The sequence below is a fragment of the Phocoena sinus genome, chromosome 17 (genome assembly GCF_008692025.1).
Source record: "Phocoena sinus isolate mPhoSin1 chromosome 17, mPhoSin1.pri, whole genome shotgun sequence".
Classification (NCBI taxonomy): Eukaryota; Metazoa; Chordata; class Mammalia; order Artiodactyla; family Phocoenidae; genus Phocoena; species Phocoena sinus.
In genome coordinates, this window is record NC_045779.1 from 68865669 (window position 1) to 68885246 (window position 19578).

General features: G+C 48.2%; 1 protein-coding gene across 1 annotated transcript in view; it reads right to left on the reverse strand.

The window, feature by feature from the left end:
• The window catches only part of ASAP1 (ArfGAP with SH3 domain, ankyrin repeat and PH domain 1), a 353144-nt gene that overhangs the window by 26786 nt on the left and 306780 nt on the right, over positions 1–19578 (reverse strand). The window contains 9 exon segments of the mRNA XM_032610031.1: positions 6570–6657; positions 6659–6727; positions 6729–6800; positions 9716–9823; positions 11134–11201; positions 11355–11470; positions 12554–12639; positions 12884–13070; positions 18352–18443. Of these exon segments, the coding sequence (XP_032465922.1) occupies positions 6570–6657; positions 6659–6727; positions 6729–6800; positions 9716–9823; positions 11134–11201; positions 11355–11470; positions 12554–12639; positions 12884–13070; positions 18352–18443 (886 nt within the window).

Here is a 19578-nt window from a genome sequence, read left to right on the forward strand (position 1 = left end):
CAAATGACAAACTTACCATTTTCTAATGGTTTTCACAGTACAGAACTTAAAAAGAATGGAAAGTTTCTATCATTTAAAATGTAGATAGGGACTTCCCTGGTGGTGCAGTGGTTACGAATCCACCTGCCAATTCGGGGGACAGAGGTCCGAGCCCTGGTCTGGGAAGATTTCACATGCCGCGGAGCAACTAAGTCCATGTGCCACAACTACAGAGCTTGTGCGCCACAACTAACTACTGAGCCTGTGCACCTAGAGCCCGTGCTCCGCAACAAGAAAAGCCACCGCAAGGAGAAGCCCGTGCATCACAAATAAAAGTAGCCCCCCCTTGCCACAACTAGAGAAAGCCTGCGCACAGCAACGAAGACCCAACGTGGCCAAAAATAAATAAAAAATAAAAATAAACTTATATTAAAAAAATGTAGATAAAGATGCAAGAATATTTACTTAGAGAAGAACTGTGTGTAGTAGGAAGACGCTATCATCATCTCCATGCTCAGGTGGGGAAACAGAGGCACGGTGCAGAGGAGAGGGGCGTGTGGAGAAAGCACGGTAGGCTGGCAGCAGGCCTGGCAGGATCCCAACATGGCAGTGACACTGTGACAGACGCAGCGCTGCACACAGAACACGCAGGAGCCATTCACGTGTCCTTCAGTCTCCTTCCAAGACACTGATCATTAAGAGAAAAGTGCCGAACTCAAGGGGCTCAGGGTTGGTTCTTTAACACTCATATATTCTTTTTTCTTTTCTTTTTCAAAGGATTTTTTTTTGCTTTTTAAAATTTATTTAGGGCTTCCCTGGTGGCACAGTGGTCGAGAGTCCGCCTGCCAATGCAGGGGACACGGGTTCGTGCCCCGGTCCGGGAAGATCCCATGTGCCGCGGAGCGGCTGGGCCCGTGAGCCATGGCCCGCTGAGGCCTGTGCATCCAGAGCCTGTGCTCCGCAACGGGAGAGACCACAGCAGTGAGAGGCCCGTGTACCGCAAAAAAAAAAAAAAATTTATTTTTGGCTGTGTTGGGTCTTCGTTGCTGCATGCAGGCTTTCTCTAGTTGCGATGAGTGGGCTTCTCATTGCGGTGGCTTCTCTTGTTGCAGAGCACAGGCTCTAGGTGCGCGGGCTTCAGTAGTTGTGGCTCGTGGGCTCTAGAGCACAGGCTCAGTAGTTGTGGCGCACAGGCTTAGTTGCTCCGCGGCATGTGGGATCTTCCCGGACCAGGGCTCGACCCCGTGCCCCCTGCATCGGCAGGCGGATTCCCAACCACTGCGCCCCCAGGGAAGCCCTGCTCATACGTTCTTACGTGCAAGACGCACAACAGCATTCCCTCTGCTCCCCTTTCCGCACCCCGGTGGTCGGGCGACCTTTGCTCCCCTTTCCGCACCCCAGTGGTCGGGCAACTGGGCTGGCGAGCCCGGCACTGCTGAGGGCAGGAGTCACAGACGTGCTCTCGGCCAGCAAAGAGGCCAATGCAAGGCGATACACGTGTGCAGTGCTTTAAAAAGGATTGAGAGAGACGGACAAAAATAGGCAGAACAAACAAGCAAACAAAAAGCCACTCACACACACAAAAAAATACCCCCAGAAAAATCCAGAAAAGTCAACACCAATGAAGGACAATGGTCCATGGGAAGCTTTAAAATTGAGCCACTCAAATGGCTACCTTCCTGTGAGATAAAAAAATCCCAGGAAACTCTACAGTCATCAGCATATGAATAAAGCCACTCGCAGGGAAAACATCTCCTAGGCAAGCTCAACTCCTGGAGCAGGGCACTTTCCTACCTTCAGACCCCGGGGCAGTCTTCTCCCTGGCCACCCCCTCTCTGCCCTAACTGTTGCTACAGACCTCAAATGAGTCAGAGAAATGGTGTATAAAATGCTTACACAACCGAGTTTGGGCACAAAATGGTGCAGAAGGATCGTCAGCGAGGTCAGTTATCACAGCCCCAGGACATCTGGGTTTAGTTTTATGAGGTCCCCTCCTTGCTCTGGCCGCACGTTTCTAGGACACGCCTTCACTGATTTCTGCAGTTGTTTGTTCACTCAGCAGGCACTGACGGAGCCCCCTCTGTGCCAGGGATGCAGGGACAGCTCACTCCCAGCCTCCGTGTGGAGGAGTTCTGCCTCCAGCGGGACGGGGGAGTGAAAGGAAGACTCCCTTCACCCTCTCTTCAAACCTGGAGCACCACCGACTGCTGCCCCTGATGAGGGCACAGCTCACTGCTTTCTCACCCACTGGAGCGCAAGCTTCCAAGCAGGAGCTCCCCGCTCCCCCTCTGCTACCTTGCCCAGGGCCCAGGACACGTGCAGAACCAAACACATGCAGCAGGACCCCAACAGGCCCCCATCCTACGTACTGAGTGCTCACGCTGTGCCAGTCACTTTACATACGTTCCTTCACGTTCTAAGCAGGGACCCAGCCAGCCACACACCTGATTCTTATTTTTCAGATGAAGGCCCTGAAACTTAGCAAGATGAGTTAAATGTGAAAACGAGACCAGGGCAGGGACAGGGTTAGCATTGGTGGGAGGAACCCCCAGCCTCCTAGGTGGGGCAAGGAGAGAAGAGGATAGAGTGGGGTTTTGAATTCACAGCGGCTCACAGCTGCCCAGCAGGCACGGCGGTCTGGTTGACAGATGGACCTGCCTTGGAGGGTGTGTTACTCTCAAACTATACTCTTGGATTAACGTGGGTGCTTAGCTCCTCACCTACAGGGATGGCGAGGGCAGCACCGTTCAACATTCTCCGTGACGAGCACCCACGGAGCCCTCGGTGCACCAGGCCCTGAGCCGCTTTTGTGCAGATCACCTACTGGTTTATCAGACCAAGGCTGGAGCCTGTGTGAAACAGGAAGTCCATGTTATAGAAAACGTGTGTGGACTGCAGGATTCCTACAGGTATTCACAGGATATGCAGAGGTGCTACACGATGCCTGAGTCCAGGGGACTGATCTCACGAACAGATGGGAATGAACTGAAGCTAGTTAGCATATCACTTCGTGCTTCTAAAAGCTTGAAAACTTAGTTCATTTAAGTAAGTCAAATAAGCTTCTTGCGATCAGACTCCTCGTTCATTTACCTGACAAAGCCTTTGAGTGAAAGGTGCCCACATCATGCCAGGCTTCGCCATTTAGAGCGCCTGCCTATTTACCAGACTTGGGCAGCTCCACCCCGGTTCCTATTCCCCAAGGACGCTTCTTTAAAGCTGAGGAGTTGCAGTGGCTCTCAAATGTCAGCAGCAGAACCCTCCCTGGGGCACAGACTAGGTGCCAGGTGCTGAGCTGGAAGCTTCCCGTCCCTCTCACTAACCTCCACAAAAATCTCGTGTCAAGTACAGTCTGTGCCACGGCTGTGTAAAAGGTGTGGAATTTTACAGTGGGAGAAAACTGCAGTGCTGTAGCTTAAAATGACTTAAAAAGCAAAGCTACACTGTTGTCAAGCGCCTGTTCTGGGGGCGGCATCACAGTACCGTGGTGCCCAGACCTTCTTCCCTACTCTGGGGACATGTGTGGAGTCAGAGCCTGAACAGTCCTGATAGGAGTCCCTCGCGGTAGTTCAGCGCTCTGCATTTTACCAAATGCTTTCTCATATATTGTCTCACTGGATTCTGATGACAAATGCACGAGGAAGACAAGACAGAGATGGACCCTCTTCCTCAACATGGAAAAGAAGAAACTACCATAGAAGATCTGGTTGCCAAGTCCTAAGGCCCACTTTAATTTTCTATCCTATTTCAGCCACCGCGTGACATGGAAGTTCCTCAGCCTTTTCAGGGCTCTGTTTCCTGAGCTGTACGTCAATCTTTCAGCATCCCTCTAGCTCTAAAAAAAAAAAAAAATCCAGGTTCTGTGACATGATTTTAGCTGAAAGATGAAGAACAAACCAATCTTGGCGATCCTGAAGAATATCTAGTCTTAATAAAGATACAGTGAAGTGGGGGGCTGGGCGGAGCTGCCGACCACGGGTGGGAAACTTCTGCATGCTTAATTTTATAGCTCTGATTTAATCCCGCTGGACTTCACATCTGAAGAGGGCGTGGGCAGCAAAATGTTTCAAAGGCCTCAGAGTGGTGAGCTCGGGATTCCGAACTGCTGAGCCGTCCAGCTCTGACTGGAGCTCTGCTCAAGCACAGGGGGCTTTGCCCGACGGCAATTTAGGTCAAACTCCTTACATTTTCACGAGGCAGCTGCAAGTTTCTGAAAATACTCCTGAGCTGGATTCAGAATAATTCCTTCTACTTTTGTCCTCTGTATTCCTCTCGTTAGTGGAAACTTTATCAGTTGTTTCTGCCTCACCGGAAACCATCATCCTTACGACCCCGAAGTTCTCAGTGTGGAAATGACTTCGGCTGCAAGCAGACACCTCTGCTTTACCTCCACGGGAAACGAGCAACCCAAACAACAAGACATCTTTGTTCCATGCAAACGGTTCAATCAGTTCAACAGAATGAAATGAAGAAAACGTAAGGAAAACAGAGGAGAGTTCTCTCTGCGCAGAGCATCGGCTGGTCTTCAACTGTGTCTTCTGAGAACTCCATTCAAACATTATCACTATTCCAAATGTGTGGGCACGTGAGTCAAGCTGCCTGCAGGAAGTATCTCCCGCTTCAAACCCCTTATAAAAGTCACGGGCAGGCTGTGCTTCTTGTCTCACCAGCTCAGACCAAATCTCCGAATCTGATGTCCTGCTATGGGCAACCTGGAAGAACACTCTGACTGTGGCGGAGAGGGATGTCTATGTTCAATTATGGGATTGGGGGTGGGGGGCGGTAAGCAGTCTATCCTTAGCCGACCACGGTTGCTACGGCCAAGTCTCCAGGCACTTGTTTCAGCAGCTGCATCACGAAATAAATTTGGTCTTTGTCTTTGGGTCTTTGGGAAAGAGCTAATCAGAATTTATTCAAGGCAGCAGAGATATACTTGGCACTGAGTCAGGATACTTTATGGGTTTCTGCGTCCCCTTGAGACAAAATTATGGAAAGGGGTAGAGGGAGGTGAGGGTGCCTCCTGGGCCCTAGGACTCTGGTGTCATTCTCTCCTGTATCCCTTTTCCAAGGTTCTCAGTGACCGGGAGGCTCTCTGATAGGTCATCACCACTTCTTTTGGTAACCACGATCAGGGGATGTGAACTCTTGCAGGGTAACTCTCCCCGGTCTTTCTTAGGGCGCAGAAAGGGACTCTCTGCTCTTAGCAGACTGCCACCCTGCTGGGGAGCATCATCGCCCCGCGGTGAGAGGTAACACAGGCCTCTTGCGGCACACGTCTGCGCCTTGTTATGCTAGTGATTTAAAAGGCACGTTCCAGCATGATGTGTGGAATGGTAAGGACACCACCGGTGGGTTAAGCCTTTGGGTTACGTGCGCCGTTGCTCTTCTGGTCACTGGTTATCTCTGATGAGTGCTGTTTATGCCCGAGCCTCATTTTAACTTTCTCCACTATTTTATCATCTATGAGGCCATTGGGGTCTAAGAACACTGCTCCCATTTATAACACTATTTCAATGGAGAATAAGCTCTGAAAAAACACTGCTTTGAATAAAGCTCACATTCCCCAGAAAATAGCCCCAGTGTGATTCAAATAGGCACGCACTGTGCACCGGGGCCCTCAAACCTGCAGAGGACACGGGGAGGATCCTGCACTTGGGTTTATGGCTGAGACCAGACCGGAAGCTACAGCTCCGGGTACCTCTCGAATACCCCCGGGAGGGGTGAGCCCTTAATGTTATCACTTCTGTGTCTTGACTCGTCCCCGTATAGGTGGGAATACATGGACTTTCTGTGCAGGGCGTTCGGTGGATTCGGGGAACAGGATGCAGTCTTCACGGACCGTCACCACCTGGCATGAGTCCCGTGGGGGCATGTGACAACACATGGCACAATGACCCTCCTCTGGTAGGATCCTGCCCCAGGTGGTATCTCGTGGAAAACCACTCGCCAGAGAGCACAGGAGTGTGGGTTCAGGTCACACAGGACCTGGGTGAGGATCCCAAACCCCCAAGAGCCTCAGGCCAATTACTCTAGAGCTCTGAACCAGGACCCTGTCTGCCTGGTGCCAGCAACTGTCCTAGCTTACCTTGTTCTGTGAGCGTGAAAAGAGAGGTGCTGGGCTTAGGGCCTCTCGTAAAGCAAAGGGCTTCGTAACTATTGCCTATCACTGTTACTACATTTTAGTGTAGAGGAAAGAAACTTCTCAAAGAAGAACTCAAATTCCACCCCATATTACACAGGAAAGAACGCTGGTTTGGGAGCCACGTGGACCCTGGATGGAACCTCAGCTCCACCACTTACCGGCCGCATGACCTTTGGGCAAGTCATTCTACCTCAATTTTCTCATCTGTACAATGGGCGCAAAAGCACACACCTCACAGGATGGTTGTAAGGTTCACACAAGACAAGGCACGCGGAGTGCCCGTAACACTACTCGGCTGTAACGGGGCAAATGGTGAGGTCCCTGTTTCAAGCTGCCCTGACATCACAGCCCACACTCTGCCACTCAAAGGCACCTCGAAATTCTTACGTCAAAGCTGGGTCAACTCCCAGCTCTGAAGATGGAGTCACAAAGCCCTTCCCACAGCCTGTACCTTTCCCGGCGTTTCTAGGAGGCAGCGGGGGTGCCTCCGCAGTCGGCGCTGTGGGTGAGTCTGTGCTTGTGGAGACAAAGATCTGGTTTGGTGAAGGCACCGTAGGAGAGCCGTTGTTTGTCCCGCGGAGTGCTGAAGCCCGGCAGTGACAGCTTGTCCCTGCGGGGAGATGCTGGAGGAGTGGCAGAAGCTCTGAGGTCTGGGTGAGCGCTCTTTCTTGATGGGGCTCGGCTGGCAAATGAAATAACAGTGTGGTGGGTCAGCTGATAGTCAAGGATGACGCTTCAGGTGTCCGGAGGACTCTGCAGGGCAGGCTTGGGGGGGGATCTGGGCTCCTGTGGCTCTCTGCGTTTCTGGGGGGTCAGCCACACAAAAGCCTAGGAGCCACGACACAGCACAAGGGAAACATCCAGAGAGTACACTTCTCACTCTCCTGTCATTACCAGGGTCCCACCAGGGACATGCTGGTTAGGGAGCATTGTATTCAGAAGTAGAAGGTCACACGGATGTAACCTTTAATCCACAAATACCTCCCCTGTGCAGGGCACGTTCACCAACAACTGAACAGTAGCTACTACATTAACTTTTCCATCCCTGCTCAGCCCTTTAACGTCGAAGCTCTCCACACTCACCTCTCTCCTCATTTTACACCCTCTCAGGAAGGAGCCTCATCTGCACCCATGGCCGTGACTGCCACCTAATGTTGATGGCTCGGGCCTGTACGTCCAACCTCAACCTCTTGGATTCCAAACACTTTCAACCACCCATGACGGATCGCTGGCGTTTGCACTCGGCTCACAGCATCAGCGCCCATGCAACTTCCCAAGTGGGAAGTCTCCCAACCTCAGTGGCAGCGAGAGCCACCCAGTCCCGCACAGAGAGCTCAGAAGTACCCCTCGGACCCACAACTCGTGCAGGCACTCACCAGCACCCCCTGGACCACTGGTCTCCTGAACAGCCCCTGCCTCAGTTTCTTTCAGCTCCAGCCCATTTTCCACACTGCAGGCAGAGCTGGTAGGAAACCCTGCTCTCTGACAGCAAAGCTCTGTTGGCCTGTGCCTGCTTAGATGAAAGCCAAAGGGGTGAACTTGGCCTACCACCCCCTTCACGCCCTTCCTGGTCTAGGCTGCCTGACGCTTCAGGGGAGCCCCTTGCCTCTCCCCACCCAGTGCATGTGAAGGCACCTCACACCTCATCCCAACCGGTCCTCTGATGTTCAGGCCCCATGATGACCCCCAGCCTCTGCACATGCTGTTCTCCCTCCCCCGAAGGATGCACTCCTTCCTACTTCCCTGCCTGGCAAGCTCCTCACCACCCTTAGAAACCCATCTCCCACAGTGTTTCCTTGGTAAGGTCTTCACTGCTCGCCAAGGCTGAGGCAGCCGCCCTGTCCTCTGAACACTTCTCAGGAATTTCGCCAACTCTTACTATAATGGTTATCTTGACTGTGTCGTAATTGAGCTTCTCTTAAAATGGTGAATGCCATTAGGACCCCTCGGTAGGAGCACCTTTGACTACTCCTTACATCCTGCCTGGGAAAGAGGAACCAGTGGATCCACAGATGATGAAAAATGCACGCAGGAACCTTCAGAGGTAGCAACTGACAAGGGATTAATCTCCAAAAATACACAAACCACTCAGGCAGCTCAGTATCAGAAAATGAAACAACCCAATTAAAAAACGGGCAGGAGATCTAAATGGACATTTCTCTAAAGAAGACATACAGATGGCCAAAAAGCACATGAAAAGATGCTCAACATCACTAATTATCATTGAAATGCAAATCAAAACTACAATGAGGTATCACCTCATACCGGTCAGAATGGCCATCATCAAAAAATCCACAAACACTAAATGCTGGAGAGGGTGTGGAGAAAAGGGAACCCTCCTACACTAACGTAAATTGGTACGGCCACTATGGAGAACAGTACGGAGTTTCCTTAGAAAACTTAAAAGAGAACTACCATATGACCCAGCAATCCCACTACCGGGCATATACCCAGAGAAAACCGTAATTCAAAACGATACACGCACACCTCAATGTTCACTGCAGCACTATTTACAACAGCCAGGTCGCGGAAGCAACCTAAACGTTCACTGACAGAGGAATGGATAAATAAGATGTGGGACATATATATGATGGAATATTACTCAGCCATAAAAAAGAACAAAATAATGCCATTTGCAGCAACATGGATGGACCTAGAGGTTATCACACTAAGTGAGTCAGACACAGAAAGACAAATATCATATGGTATCACTTATATGTGGAATCTAAAAAAAGGGTATAAATGAACCTTCAGAGGTAATTCAGAACTATCTATGATAAAGTCACACAGAACTGGGTTTAATCCCTGAGACCGTCTTTACTCGCTGTGAGACTTTAGATAAACCACGTGATTTCCCCGTCAGTCTTCTCCTCTGTAAAGTGGGACAATGACAACACCCCAACGGGCTTTTGACAGAGATGACCTGAGGTGACACGTGCTCGCTGCCACCTAGTTCATATTTAAACACTCAATCAGTGACAACTTGTTATTTATTAATTAGCTGTTTCGATGACTCATTTTATGTGCTGACTTGGCTAAGGCTATGGTGCGTAGGTGACTGGTCGAACACCAGTCTAGATGCTGCTGTGAAGGTATTTTTTATATGTGGTTCACATTTAGGTTAGATTTTGAGTAACAGGGGTGGGCCTCATGCAGGCAGTCAAAGGGCTTAAGACGAAAGACTAAGGACCCCCAAAGGAAGAAGGCTTTCTGCCTGAAAACTCAGGACTGCACCCTCAGCTCCTGTGGAGTCCCCAGCCTACTGGCCTGCCCTGGGGATTCTGGCCGGGCCCGCCCCAGGCATGTGAGCCAACTCCTTAAAATGAATTTCTCTCCATCTCTACACCACACACACACCACACGCAACCCCACACACACCACCCACCCACCCACCCATACTGGTTGTTTCTCTGGAGAAACCTGACCAATACAGCTATTAAGTGGCACTCAACAAGGATCAGAGACTAAACAAAGAAAATGGCCCTGGTGAATCAGGTCATAAGACCAAAATCAATCTCACAAAGAATGGGTCTTATCTGTATAGTGGAGAAAACCTGGGAGAAGGGCTAAGGAATCAGAGGCACTACGTACACTCACTTTGTCATCCAGATCATCATCGCTTTCATCCATCTCCTCCTGTCGAAGATTCCACTCATATTCTACGTGGACATGTGGATTGAACTTTCCAGATTTAGCCTGGGAAAGCTGAAAGTAACAGCAGGTGTAACCGCTGTAATTTCAATGCCAGGCACCCGGACATTATATAAACACTGAGCAAATCCCACCTCATTCCTGGTTTCGGATTCATCACCAGTAGCTGCACTGCAGGCAAAACTCTGATTATACAAACGGGACTGCCACAGGACAGACTGAAGAGGAATTGCAAAGAATTACGGGTGAAGCCTTTTTAATTCTGGTAACGTTGGTAACGTGACTTCTCTCCAAAATTAAAAGCTTTCTCAATATTATTAAAATGAGCCTCAAAACTGCAAATTCCCGCTGGAAGGCAAAATCAGAGTCACTGAAGTGCGACAGGTAGGTCAGCAGGCCTTTAAAGTCAGACAGTCCTGGTTCCACCCACGGCCCACTTTCTTAGTCATAAAATGGGGCAAGGGTAACTCCAACGTCCCCAAAGCATTCTTGTAAAAATAAAGACGTACAACTGCTGGGCCTGGGTGGGTACTTGGCACTTAGCAGGAACTCAAGGGAATGTGACCTATCTTTCCTATCTTATCCTTCCCTGTGGTTAAGAGAATCATGCTCTACGCGAAGGCCCAGAGGTATAAGCAAGAACTAGTGGGACTGGAGGTGAGTGTGTACACAGGATGGGGGCAGGGGAGGGAGGGCACTGGACATTCTGAAAACCATTACACTCCGAACTTTACTTGCCCAATTTTTGGAACTGGCTTCCCAAGTAATTCTTTCCAAAAAAAAAAATTATTTTTGTTTTTTGGCTGTGCCACACGGCTTGCAGGATCTTAGTTCCCTGACCTTAGTTCCAGGGATTGAACCCAGGAACTGCAGTGTTTTACCCACTGGGCCGCTAGGGAATTCCCCAAATAATTCTTTACTGTTAAGCTACAGAGAAAGACTAATGTCTGGCAAACAAAAAAAGCAGCACCTTGGGACTCCCCTGGTGGTCGAGTGGCTAAGACTCTGTGCTTCCGCTGCCGGGGGCTCAGGTTCGATCCCTGGTCAGGGAAGCAAGATCCTGCTCCCGCCCACCGTGTGGCACGGCCAAAAAAAAAAAAATAGCAGTTTGTCTGGTAATAAGACCTCTCAAATGCCTTTTAGCTGCTATACCATAACTGTACTCAAAAGACATGGATGACAAATTTATCATTTTACCATTTTTTCAAATGTAGCCTGAGTGCTTGTCTGGATTTCTTTAGCCAATGTCCAAAAAAAAGAGAGAGAGAGAGAGAGAGAGAGAATCTGCTTCTCTCACTCCAGTCGTGGTTTCAGAGAACACCCTTTTAGGGCAGTTGGGCTCACCCCTCTCCCACTCCGCTTACCAGATCTTCACACTGGGTGGCCTTCAGTCTCTTTGCTACGTCCAGGGCAGTCTCTCCAGCCTGGTTAGCTAAAACAGGTGGAATACAGTTGCATGATTATCTAAGATACATCTTGAAAAGGCAAAGAACAATCCTCAGATGACAATGGAACAGGCATGTCTAGGTTTCAGCCAACTGAATGCTCTCACCGCAGTTATTAAAAGACGCTTGGCCACACTTACCGACATCCACGGTGGGTTTGCTCCTGAGAAGCAGCTTCAAACACTCAGGTTTACCATACATGCTACAGTAGTGCAGAGCCGTGTTCCCCAGGGCCGTCTGCTTATCCAGGTTCCCACTGAAAGATGAAAGTATTAGAAAAAAAAATGATTTGCTCTATAACTTAAAACTACAGATGAACCACTTTTCCCCATGCTAACAACTGAGTCAAATTTGCGACCTACTTCTTAAAAGCAGGGAAGATGATGATGTTTCTAACGTGACACTTCCATTTATAAGCAACATAATGACAATAACAGCCAGCATTTATTGAGTGCCTACTGTGTACGGGACAGACACATGTCTCCTATGTGTATTAGCTCATTTAGTCTTCACAACCACCTGACGGGGTAGGTATACTATAACCCTTATTTTTTAGATGAAAACAGAGAGGATGAAGTGCTTGTTTGAGAAATTGTCGAGACACAGATGATGGAGCAGGGATTTGAACACAGGCAGTGTGTCTCTGGAGCCAATGGTCTTAACCATTACGCTGAACCACCTCTATGGAAGAGGCTGGGCGATTGTACAATCTGGCTTGTGTCCAGGCACCGTTCTCCGTATGTGAGTCCAAATCCCCTCACTATTTTAATCGCTCTCCTTTGGATGAGCTCTAGTTCCTCCTCCTAATCTGTAGCTTACAGAACTACCCAACAAAGAATCCAGCAAGTCTAAACCTGCTGTGTTCAGTATTACTCTCCTATTAGTATATCCTAAACTTGAATTAGCAATTGGGTCAGCCACACATACTGATCTCTTACCATGAACTTATAAACAATGAAAACTCACAGATCTGTTACCTTGAGCTGTTAAGTGTCCTCTCTTTCAACCTCCCTTAATGCAGCAGGTTTTGGACACAGAGATAGGATTTTACATTTATCTAGGCCAAGGGTTGGCAAACTACAGCCCACAGGCCGTATCTGGCCCCCTGCTTGTTTTTGTAAATACAGCTTTACTGGAACATGGCCATGCTCACTTGTTTACATACTGATTGTGGCAGTTTTCACACTATGATGACAATGCTGAATGGCTGTGACAGACACTTCATGGCCTGCAAAGCCAGTAACAGGATCTGGCTCTTTGCTGAGTCACGAGGTAGGCCGCCAACAGGGCTGGTTCGCGTTAACTCACAAGGCATATCCAGAGAAAACAAAAACCCTACCAGTTTTGTACAAGGAAGTCAACCAAGTGGAGAGATGTCTGGTCTGCAGTTCGGACTGCAAGATGAAGGGCTGTCTCCCCGAGCTCCTGAAAGGAAAGGAGGAATATAAATAGGGTGGTCAGAGGTCCTAGTTTGCCTAGACAGGCTTCGTTTAAGTCAGCTGCCCCAAAGTAATTATTAATAGCAGCCCCTTTCACCCTCAAATTGTCCGGATTCAGACACGATCACTTAATGTATAACAGTCTCATTCTGTGGTGTTACAATAAAACGAGTCATCTTTTAAACTGATTTCCCGCGTCCCTCTTCATCCTGATTTCAGTGAAGCTGTACCTGTCCGGGTTCCAGCAGCGGTTCCATTAGCTCTACCCCCTCTGCATAGACTTGAATTAGTGCAAGTAAATCCCTGGATTTGATGGCCTCAAGCAATTCGTTCAGTTTAGCTGACGAAGATGAACAGGTCTTCCGTGAAAATCTATGATCTACATACTTTGCAGTGATATATTCCTTCCGTACAGTCCTAAAATAGAGCAAAGCAAAATGAACTAAGACTTTTTATTTCCCAAGAGCTAAGAAAGATTTACAATTTCTGACAAACAGTTCTCTCTGAGAAGAGTCATTTTATGTTATTTATTTATTTATTTTTGGCTGCGTTGTGTCTTTGTTGCTGTGTGCGGGCTTTCTCTAGTTGTGGCAAGCAGGGGCTACACTTCGTTGCAGTGCGCAGGCTTCTCATTGCGGTGGCTTCTCTTGCTGCGGAGCACGGGCTCTAGGCGCACAGGCTTCAGCAGTTGTGGCACGTGGGCTCAGTAGTTGTGGCTTGCGGGCTCTAGAGCACAGGCTCAGTAGTTGTGGTACACGGGCTTAAGTTGCTCCGTGGCATGTGGGATCTTCCCGGACCGGGACTCGAACCCGTGTCCCCTGCACTGGCAGGTGGATTCTTAACCACTGCACCACCAGGGAAGTCCTGAGAAGAGTTATTTTAATTAAGATACCCTTCTCTTCAACGTTCCAGCAAACAGGTTTAGACCAAGTTTATTCTAGCAAAGACAGAATGAAGACACTGACAGGAAACTGAGGCTCAGCACAGCTGTCGTTGAAGCTCCAGAAGGACACAGACGGTGGTCTTTCCTGCCGTGTCCAAGTGGGCCTGGTGCATTTCTCCTTCTCTTCAGGACCTACCCCCTCTCCACTTCAGTTCAAGTGGTTCTGGCCCCACCTCCCAGCTGCAGGGGTGAGTCTATGACCTCAGTGGCCTGATGGTCAACTTAAGGCTGAAATGGACGCTGGCTCGGAGGAAAGGAGAGACAAGAGTCAGGAGAGTGAGCTAAGGTCCAGATGATACTGTCTGACATCCTGGGTCCAGCTATACCTGAACTCACCCGTTACATGAGCCAATTAATAAAAAGACAATGAATGGATTTTGGGTTCAAATCCTAGTCCTACAGCAAACCAGCTGTGCAACGTTAGGTAAACTACTTAATCTTTATGACCTTCAGTACTTTTTTTTTTTTCATTTGAAATGGGGACCACACTCCATGTGTGGTAGCTGTTACTGCTTCCCACATCCCACAGCCTGGAAACACTGTTTAAAATAGCGCTGATGCTTTTTTCTTTCATTCTGGGCTGGCAGCAGAGAGCTGGGATGGTTGATGGTGGCACAGAGCCTTTGGTGAGTTGCAGATTCTGCTCGGGAACCAAGATCGTACACTCAAGAGTGTCCTTTATGCTTAGGTCAGAGTCCTCCTAGAATGGCCGTAACCTGATGAATTGGAAGACTTCCAGATACCTGAAAGGATGGCCTAAGCCTGGCTTCTGAGACTTGCTGTGTGTGACTTACATCAAGTTTGAAAGGCAGCTACTGTGTGGTGGATGGAACACCAGACTTAAGAACTAGATGGCTTAATGCAAGTCTGATACCACTTGCTACCTCCGTGACCCTGGGTAAATCCAGTTCTCGCTCTGCCTCAGTTTCCTCACCTGTGAAGTTTTAGAAATCATACCTGCCTTACTTACTACCTTCCAGGTATGGAACAAAGAATGATGCACGGCTATGGGTTCACTTCTAAGCTTCCTTTCTACTCTTATCCAAGGCGGGTAGGGCTAGGATCCATGGCAGGGAGGGAGACCTAAACTGCAGCGAGCTCTGCAGGTGGGCTCCTGTGGCTGGAAGCATCACGCAGATGCTACCTGATAATCCAGCAGAAAAGATGCAGAGGGCACTGAGGTATTGGCCCCAGGTCACCTAGAAGACCACCTCCAGCCCTGGCTCTGCAATTCTGTGGCTACAACAAGTGTCTGAGCTCTCACTCAGCAGGATGTGTTTAACCCTTTCTGGGTACTCAGAGTTATCTCTACCTAGTCACATTTAGTCCCCCGGCAATGGAACGCTTTCTGGCATGTGGCACTAGGGAGGGTGGAAAACTGACTTGTCTGAAAGTCTGGATGCCAAGAGTTCTAGATGAAAGACAACTTTCTCCTTCTGTCCCCCACCAAACCCGGTCCTTCCTACCTACCCTGGCTCAGATAACGGTACTGGCCATTCACCTAGATGCTCAGGCCAAAAACCGTGGGCGTCATCTGGACAATTCCCTTAAACACCCCATATTTAAACTGATCAGCAAATCCCGGTGGTTCTCCCTTCAAAATACATTGAGAACTGAATTGAACTACTTTCCACCACCTCCGCCGCTACCACCTTAGTCCAATTTATCTTTATTTCTCAGTGGATCTGGTATAAATTTCTCTTCAGTCTGTCCCCACCACCCCCTATAGTCTGTCCTTCACTCATCAGCCACAGCTGGGTTTCTCAACCTCCATCCTACTGACATTTTGCCTGGATGATCCTTTGTTATGGACGGCAATCCCATGCTTTGTAGGATGTTCGGCAGCATCCCTGGCTTCTATCCTCTGGATGCCAGCAGTACCCGCCCAAGTCACGATGTAATGTGTCCAGACACTGCAAAGTGTCCTCTGGGGGCAAAGCTGCCCCAGCTGAGCATCACTGAACCACAAGGATCCATTTAAAACATAACTTATCACGTCACTCCCTTTGTTTGACAACTTCTGATCACACTTAGAATAATAATATCCAAAACCATTCCACGACCTGCAGAGCCCTACGTGTCTGGCCCCATCTCTGTGGCATCTCCCAGCACTCTCCTGGCTCAGTTACCTGCAGCCTCACCTGCCTTCTTGTTGTCACGTGAACACGCCAAGCCTGTCCCCCTTCAGGGCAGCAACACTTACTGTCCACCTCCCTGGCCTGCTCGCTCACACCTGCTCGTCATACCCTCCAGTTCTCAACTCAAATGTCGGGTCCTCAGATGCTCCCTGACCCCCTACACGTCAACCCCTCACTGTTATGTTTTCCTGCTGACACCAACTACCATGTAAACTTAGGTTATTTACTTTCTCATTCCCTGTGTTTTCCTCACCCCAGTCAGAATGTAAGCAGGATGGGAGCTGCCTTGTTCACTACTGACTGTATCTTCAGCACTTAAAAGTGTGCCTGAAACACAGAAGTTGCTTAATTAAATATGTGAGTGATTTAATCATGTTACAGGAGATTCACTCCATTCCTCTTGGTTGTGCCCAAATGAGAGAATAACAACAATCATGATGACAGCAGCAGTAAATACTCACTACATGCCCACCGCTGCTCTAAGCTCTTCTCACCAGTCCTCCCCATGCCCTAGGGGGTACACACTCTTTGCAGGTGAGGAAACTGAGGCTCAGACAGTCAAAGCTACTTGCCCAAGATCACAGTTTAGGAAGTGGATCTGAACTCCCAGAGTCTGGCAACAGCGGCTACGTTAGAGACTTGGAGGGTCATGAGCTCTGTGAAGGGGAAGGCCTGACGGAGGCCACAGAGCTGACGGGGCGCAGCGCTGACGCTGTCTCCCACGTGAAAAGCAGGAAACAAAAACCCATGCTGTTATGAGATTTATCCTAAAGAAATGCCTTCGAGGTCTGGGTCATGTAAACACTTCAAAAACACTGGTGTGGGCAAGACTGGGCCGTGTGTGTGTGCTTGAGCACTCACTGTTACCACATTTGTGAAGTAACCCATGGATCACATTTGTTTGCAGTTGTTTTATGATCAAACTAGCTTCGGAAAGCCCTAGTTCTCAGTGTAATTTGAGCTCATTAGTGTGAAAAAGACATCCAAGCAGTGTTTGTGCTAGGACGATGCTTGAAGGTTGCTGTTAAGCCAGACGCTCCCCCAGATTAGCTTAGGATATTATATTCAATATCGGCCCCCAACATCCCTAACTTTTCTTCTGTGACACTTACCACGACTACGACTAAGCGATTCACTGTTTAGTTTCTTGGTTAACACCTAGCTTCCTCTCTAGGCTCTAGGTGTCATGAGGACAGGGTTTATATCTAGTTTGTGTTTTGACGTTTCCCCAGCATCTGACATAACATGAGGCACAGACTAAACGTACAATATGCATTTGTCTAATTCAAGAAAAGACAAATGCCAAGAGGCCTCTGGGAGATCGAATTTCGTGATTTCAGGATGAAGAAAACATGTTCCTCGAATGTGCCTCCTAAACTGCTTTGCAAATTTGGTGCCTGAATAACCAACCACCCAGGAGGGGCTGGCAAAACATTTAGGCTGGCGTCTACTTCACAGAGGCTTCCCTGATCACTCGAGTAGGAAGTAAATCTCTTTTCTCCTATCTATCCACAGGATTTAAAAGTTTAAAGTGTAAATTCAATGTAAACCCTTTTGAATATGCTTAAAGATTCACATGACTCAACAATAAAAATGATATCAGAAAGTGTTTACTGAGGGGGTCCTACGCCCACCCCGGAGGAAGCGCTTTTATTAGTTTCCTGGGTATCTGTCAGTGTTTCTTCAAGCAAACCCAAGTTTAAATAAATATATATGCTTATGTGTGTCCTTCACTGTCCAAATCTATTTGGTGTCTGGGTCCAGATGATGAGTAGCGAGAGTTCACAGTGAGGGATTAATCAGTAGAAGTACCCAAAATCTGGCTCCTGCGTTTGGACAGGGTGCCTGGGTCAGGGGTGCGGGGGCCTCTGTACACTTGTTCCCACGCCCTCCACCCTTCCCTGCCCCAAAGGCAGCGTGCCGTGAACACTGCACTCACTGCACCTGATGTTTTCACTTGACAGTCATCCTGGAGATCATCCCAGATCAGGACAGAAGAAGCTTCCTATTCCTTTTTACATCTGCAAGGGGTTCCGCCGTGTGGTCATACCACAGAATATTTCATCCTGTATCTACAGGTAGACACTTGCTTTGTTCCTAATCCTTTTCCATTACAGAACAGGAAGAACTTCCCAGAAGTGCCATCGCTGAGTCAGGGTAATAAATAAATCTATAATCGTGACGAAAATGGCTAATTTGTCCCTTATGGATAGTGTACCATTTGTACTCCCACCAACAACACAGGAGAGGAGATGTCTGTTTCCCCACAGTCTGGCTGAGTGGGCTTTTAAGCGTTTGGCTTTTCGCCAATTTGATAGGAATCTCCCGTTGCTTTTGTATGTCTCTTATTTATCACAACATGTGAGGATTAAGAGATAATTGTCCTTACGAAGATTTATCCTCCATAGAGCAGCTGCAACTACCTAGGGAAAGGTGATGATGAAAATAATCGGGTCATTCCAGAAATATGTCTCAGACACTTTGCTTTTCTCTGCTTTTTTCTCATAATGAAATCTCCTCTGGGGAAAAAAAAATACTACAACCACTGAGAAGTTTTGGGGAGAGTAGAAGAACAATTATAGAACAATAAAGAATTCATTGTATTAGAAGTACTTACATATCACTTGAAGGGGTGGGTTTTGGTGAGGGGATGGGTAAATTTGCTTCCATAATATCATTAAAACTATTGTTTCCTACATTCTTGGCCAGCTGTAACATAAACAAAACACAATATAGCAAACTCCTTACTACTAGTTTAAAAGTTTCCTATTATTTGCTTTCGAGATTTCTGAATACGTATTTTCCCTCATTTGACTCAAAATACAAACTGTCCATCCACCTGGTCAACAGATAACTTATGGAGCACGTACCCTGTGCCAGACACTGAACTTCTGAGCGCCGGAAATACAGAGATGGGTAAACCATGTTCCCTGCTATAGGAGCTAATGGACTAGTGGAACCATGGATAAGAAAACTAATCATTTTCACAAACATAATGTGACAAATGTTAGACTAGAATAGGATGTGGTCCTACACACACACACACACACACACACACACACACACACACACACACACACACACGAGATTAGACAGAGCAGATTCCAAATATGAATCTAGGTTAAATGCTTAATGGACAGCAATAGCTTCTCAATTACCATCACAACTCATTTCTAGATAAAGCAGATTTACTGTTACTGAACAGACAAGGATGTAGGACTCCTTTATATTTGGGGCACCAATTAAGATGCTGCAGGCGATTACTGAAGAGGCCCCAGGAACCATTTTGCTTCTGGGTTCAAGACCCTTCCAAGAAAATTTGTCCTGAAAGGCTTTTGGTCACTGAGATAATTTGGGGATTGATGTGAAGTTTATGAAACACTCACGTGATCAGGTCTCTTGGGTTTATCACATAGTTAAGTGTTTACGATGGACTGACACCATTTTCATACTAAAGAAGAACGTTTCAGGTATTAGGTCCGAGCCTTTTCTCTATGACCCGGAAGTGAATAGGGAGCCGTGTTTCAGGAGGATACTTCCTAAATCAAGGGGCTCATGCAACACAAGAAAGACCACCATTGCTTAATGGGTGCTCAGATGACAAAGGCTGCTGGCTGGGTGACTACCTGCCCTGACTCTGGGGTACTTTGCTCCCGGCAAGGCTAGTGATAAGCTAGGCTTTCAGATTTTTTGAGCCCCAGGCACACTCAGGTCCTGATCAAGAGCCTCCTGTGTGAGGAGAAGCCCTACTTTACTTCGAACCCTTTCACCCTTAGTAGAAGGACTCTCTCACAGGCACCAGGGTTCCAGTTATGCAAGACAGAGGACTGATGGCCACAAGGTA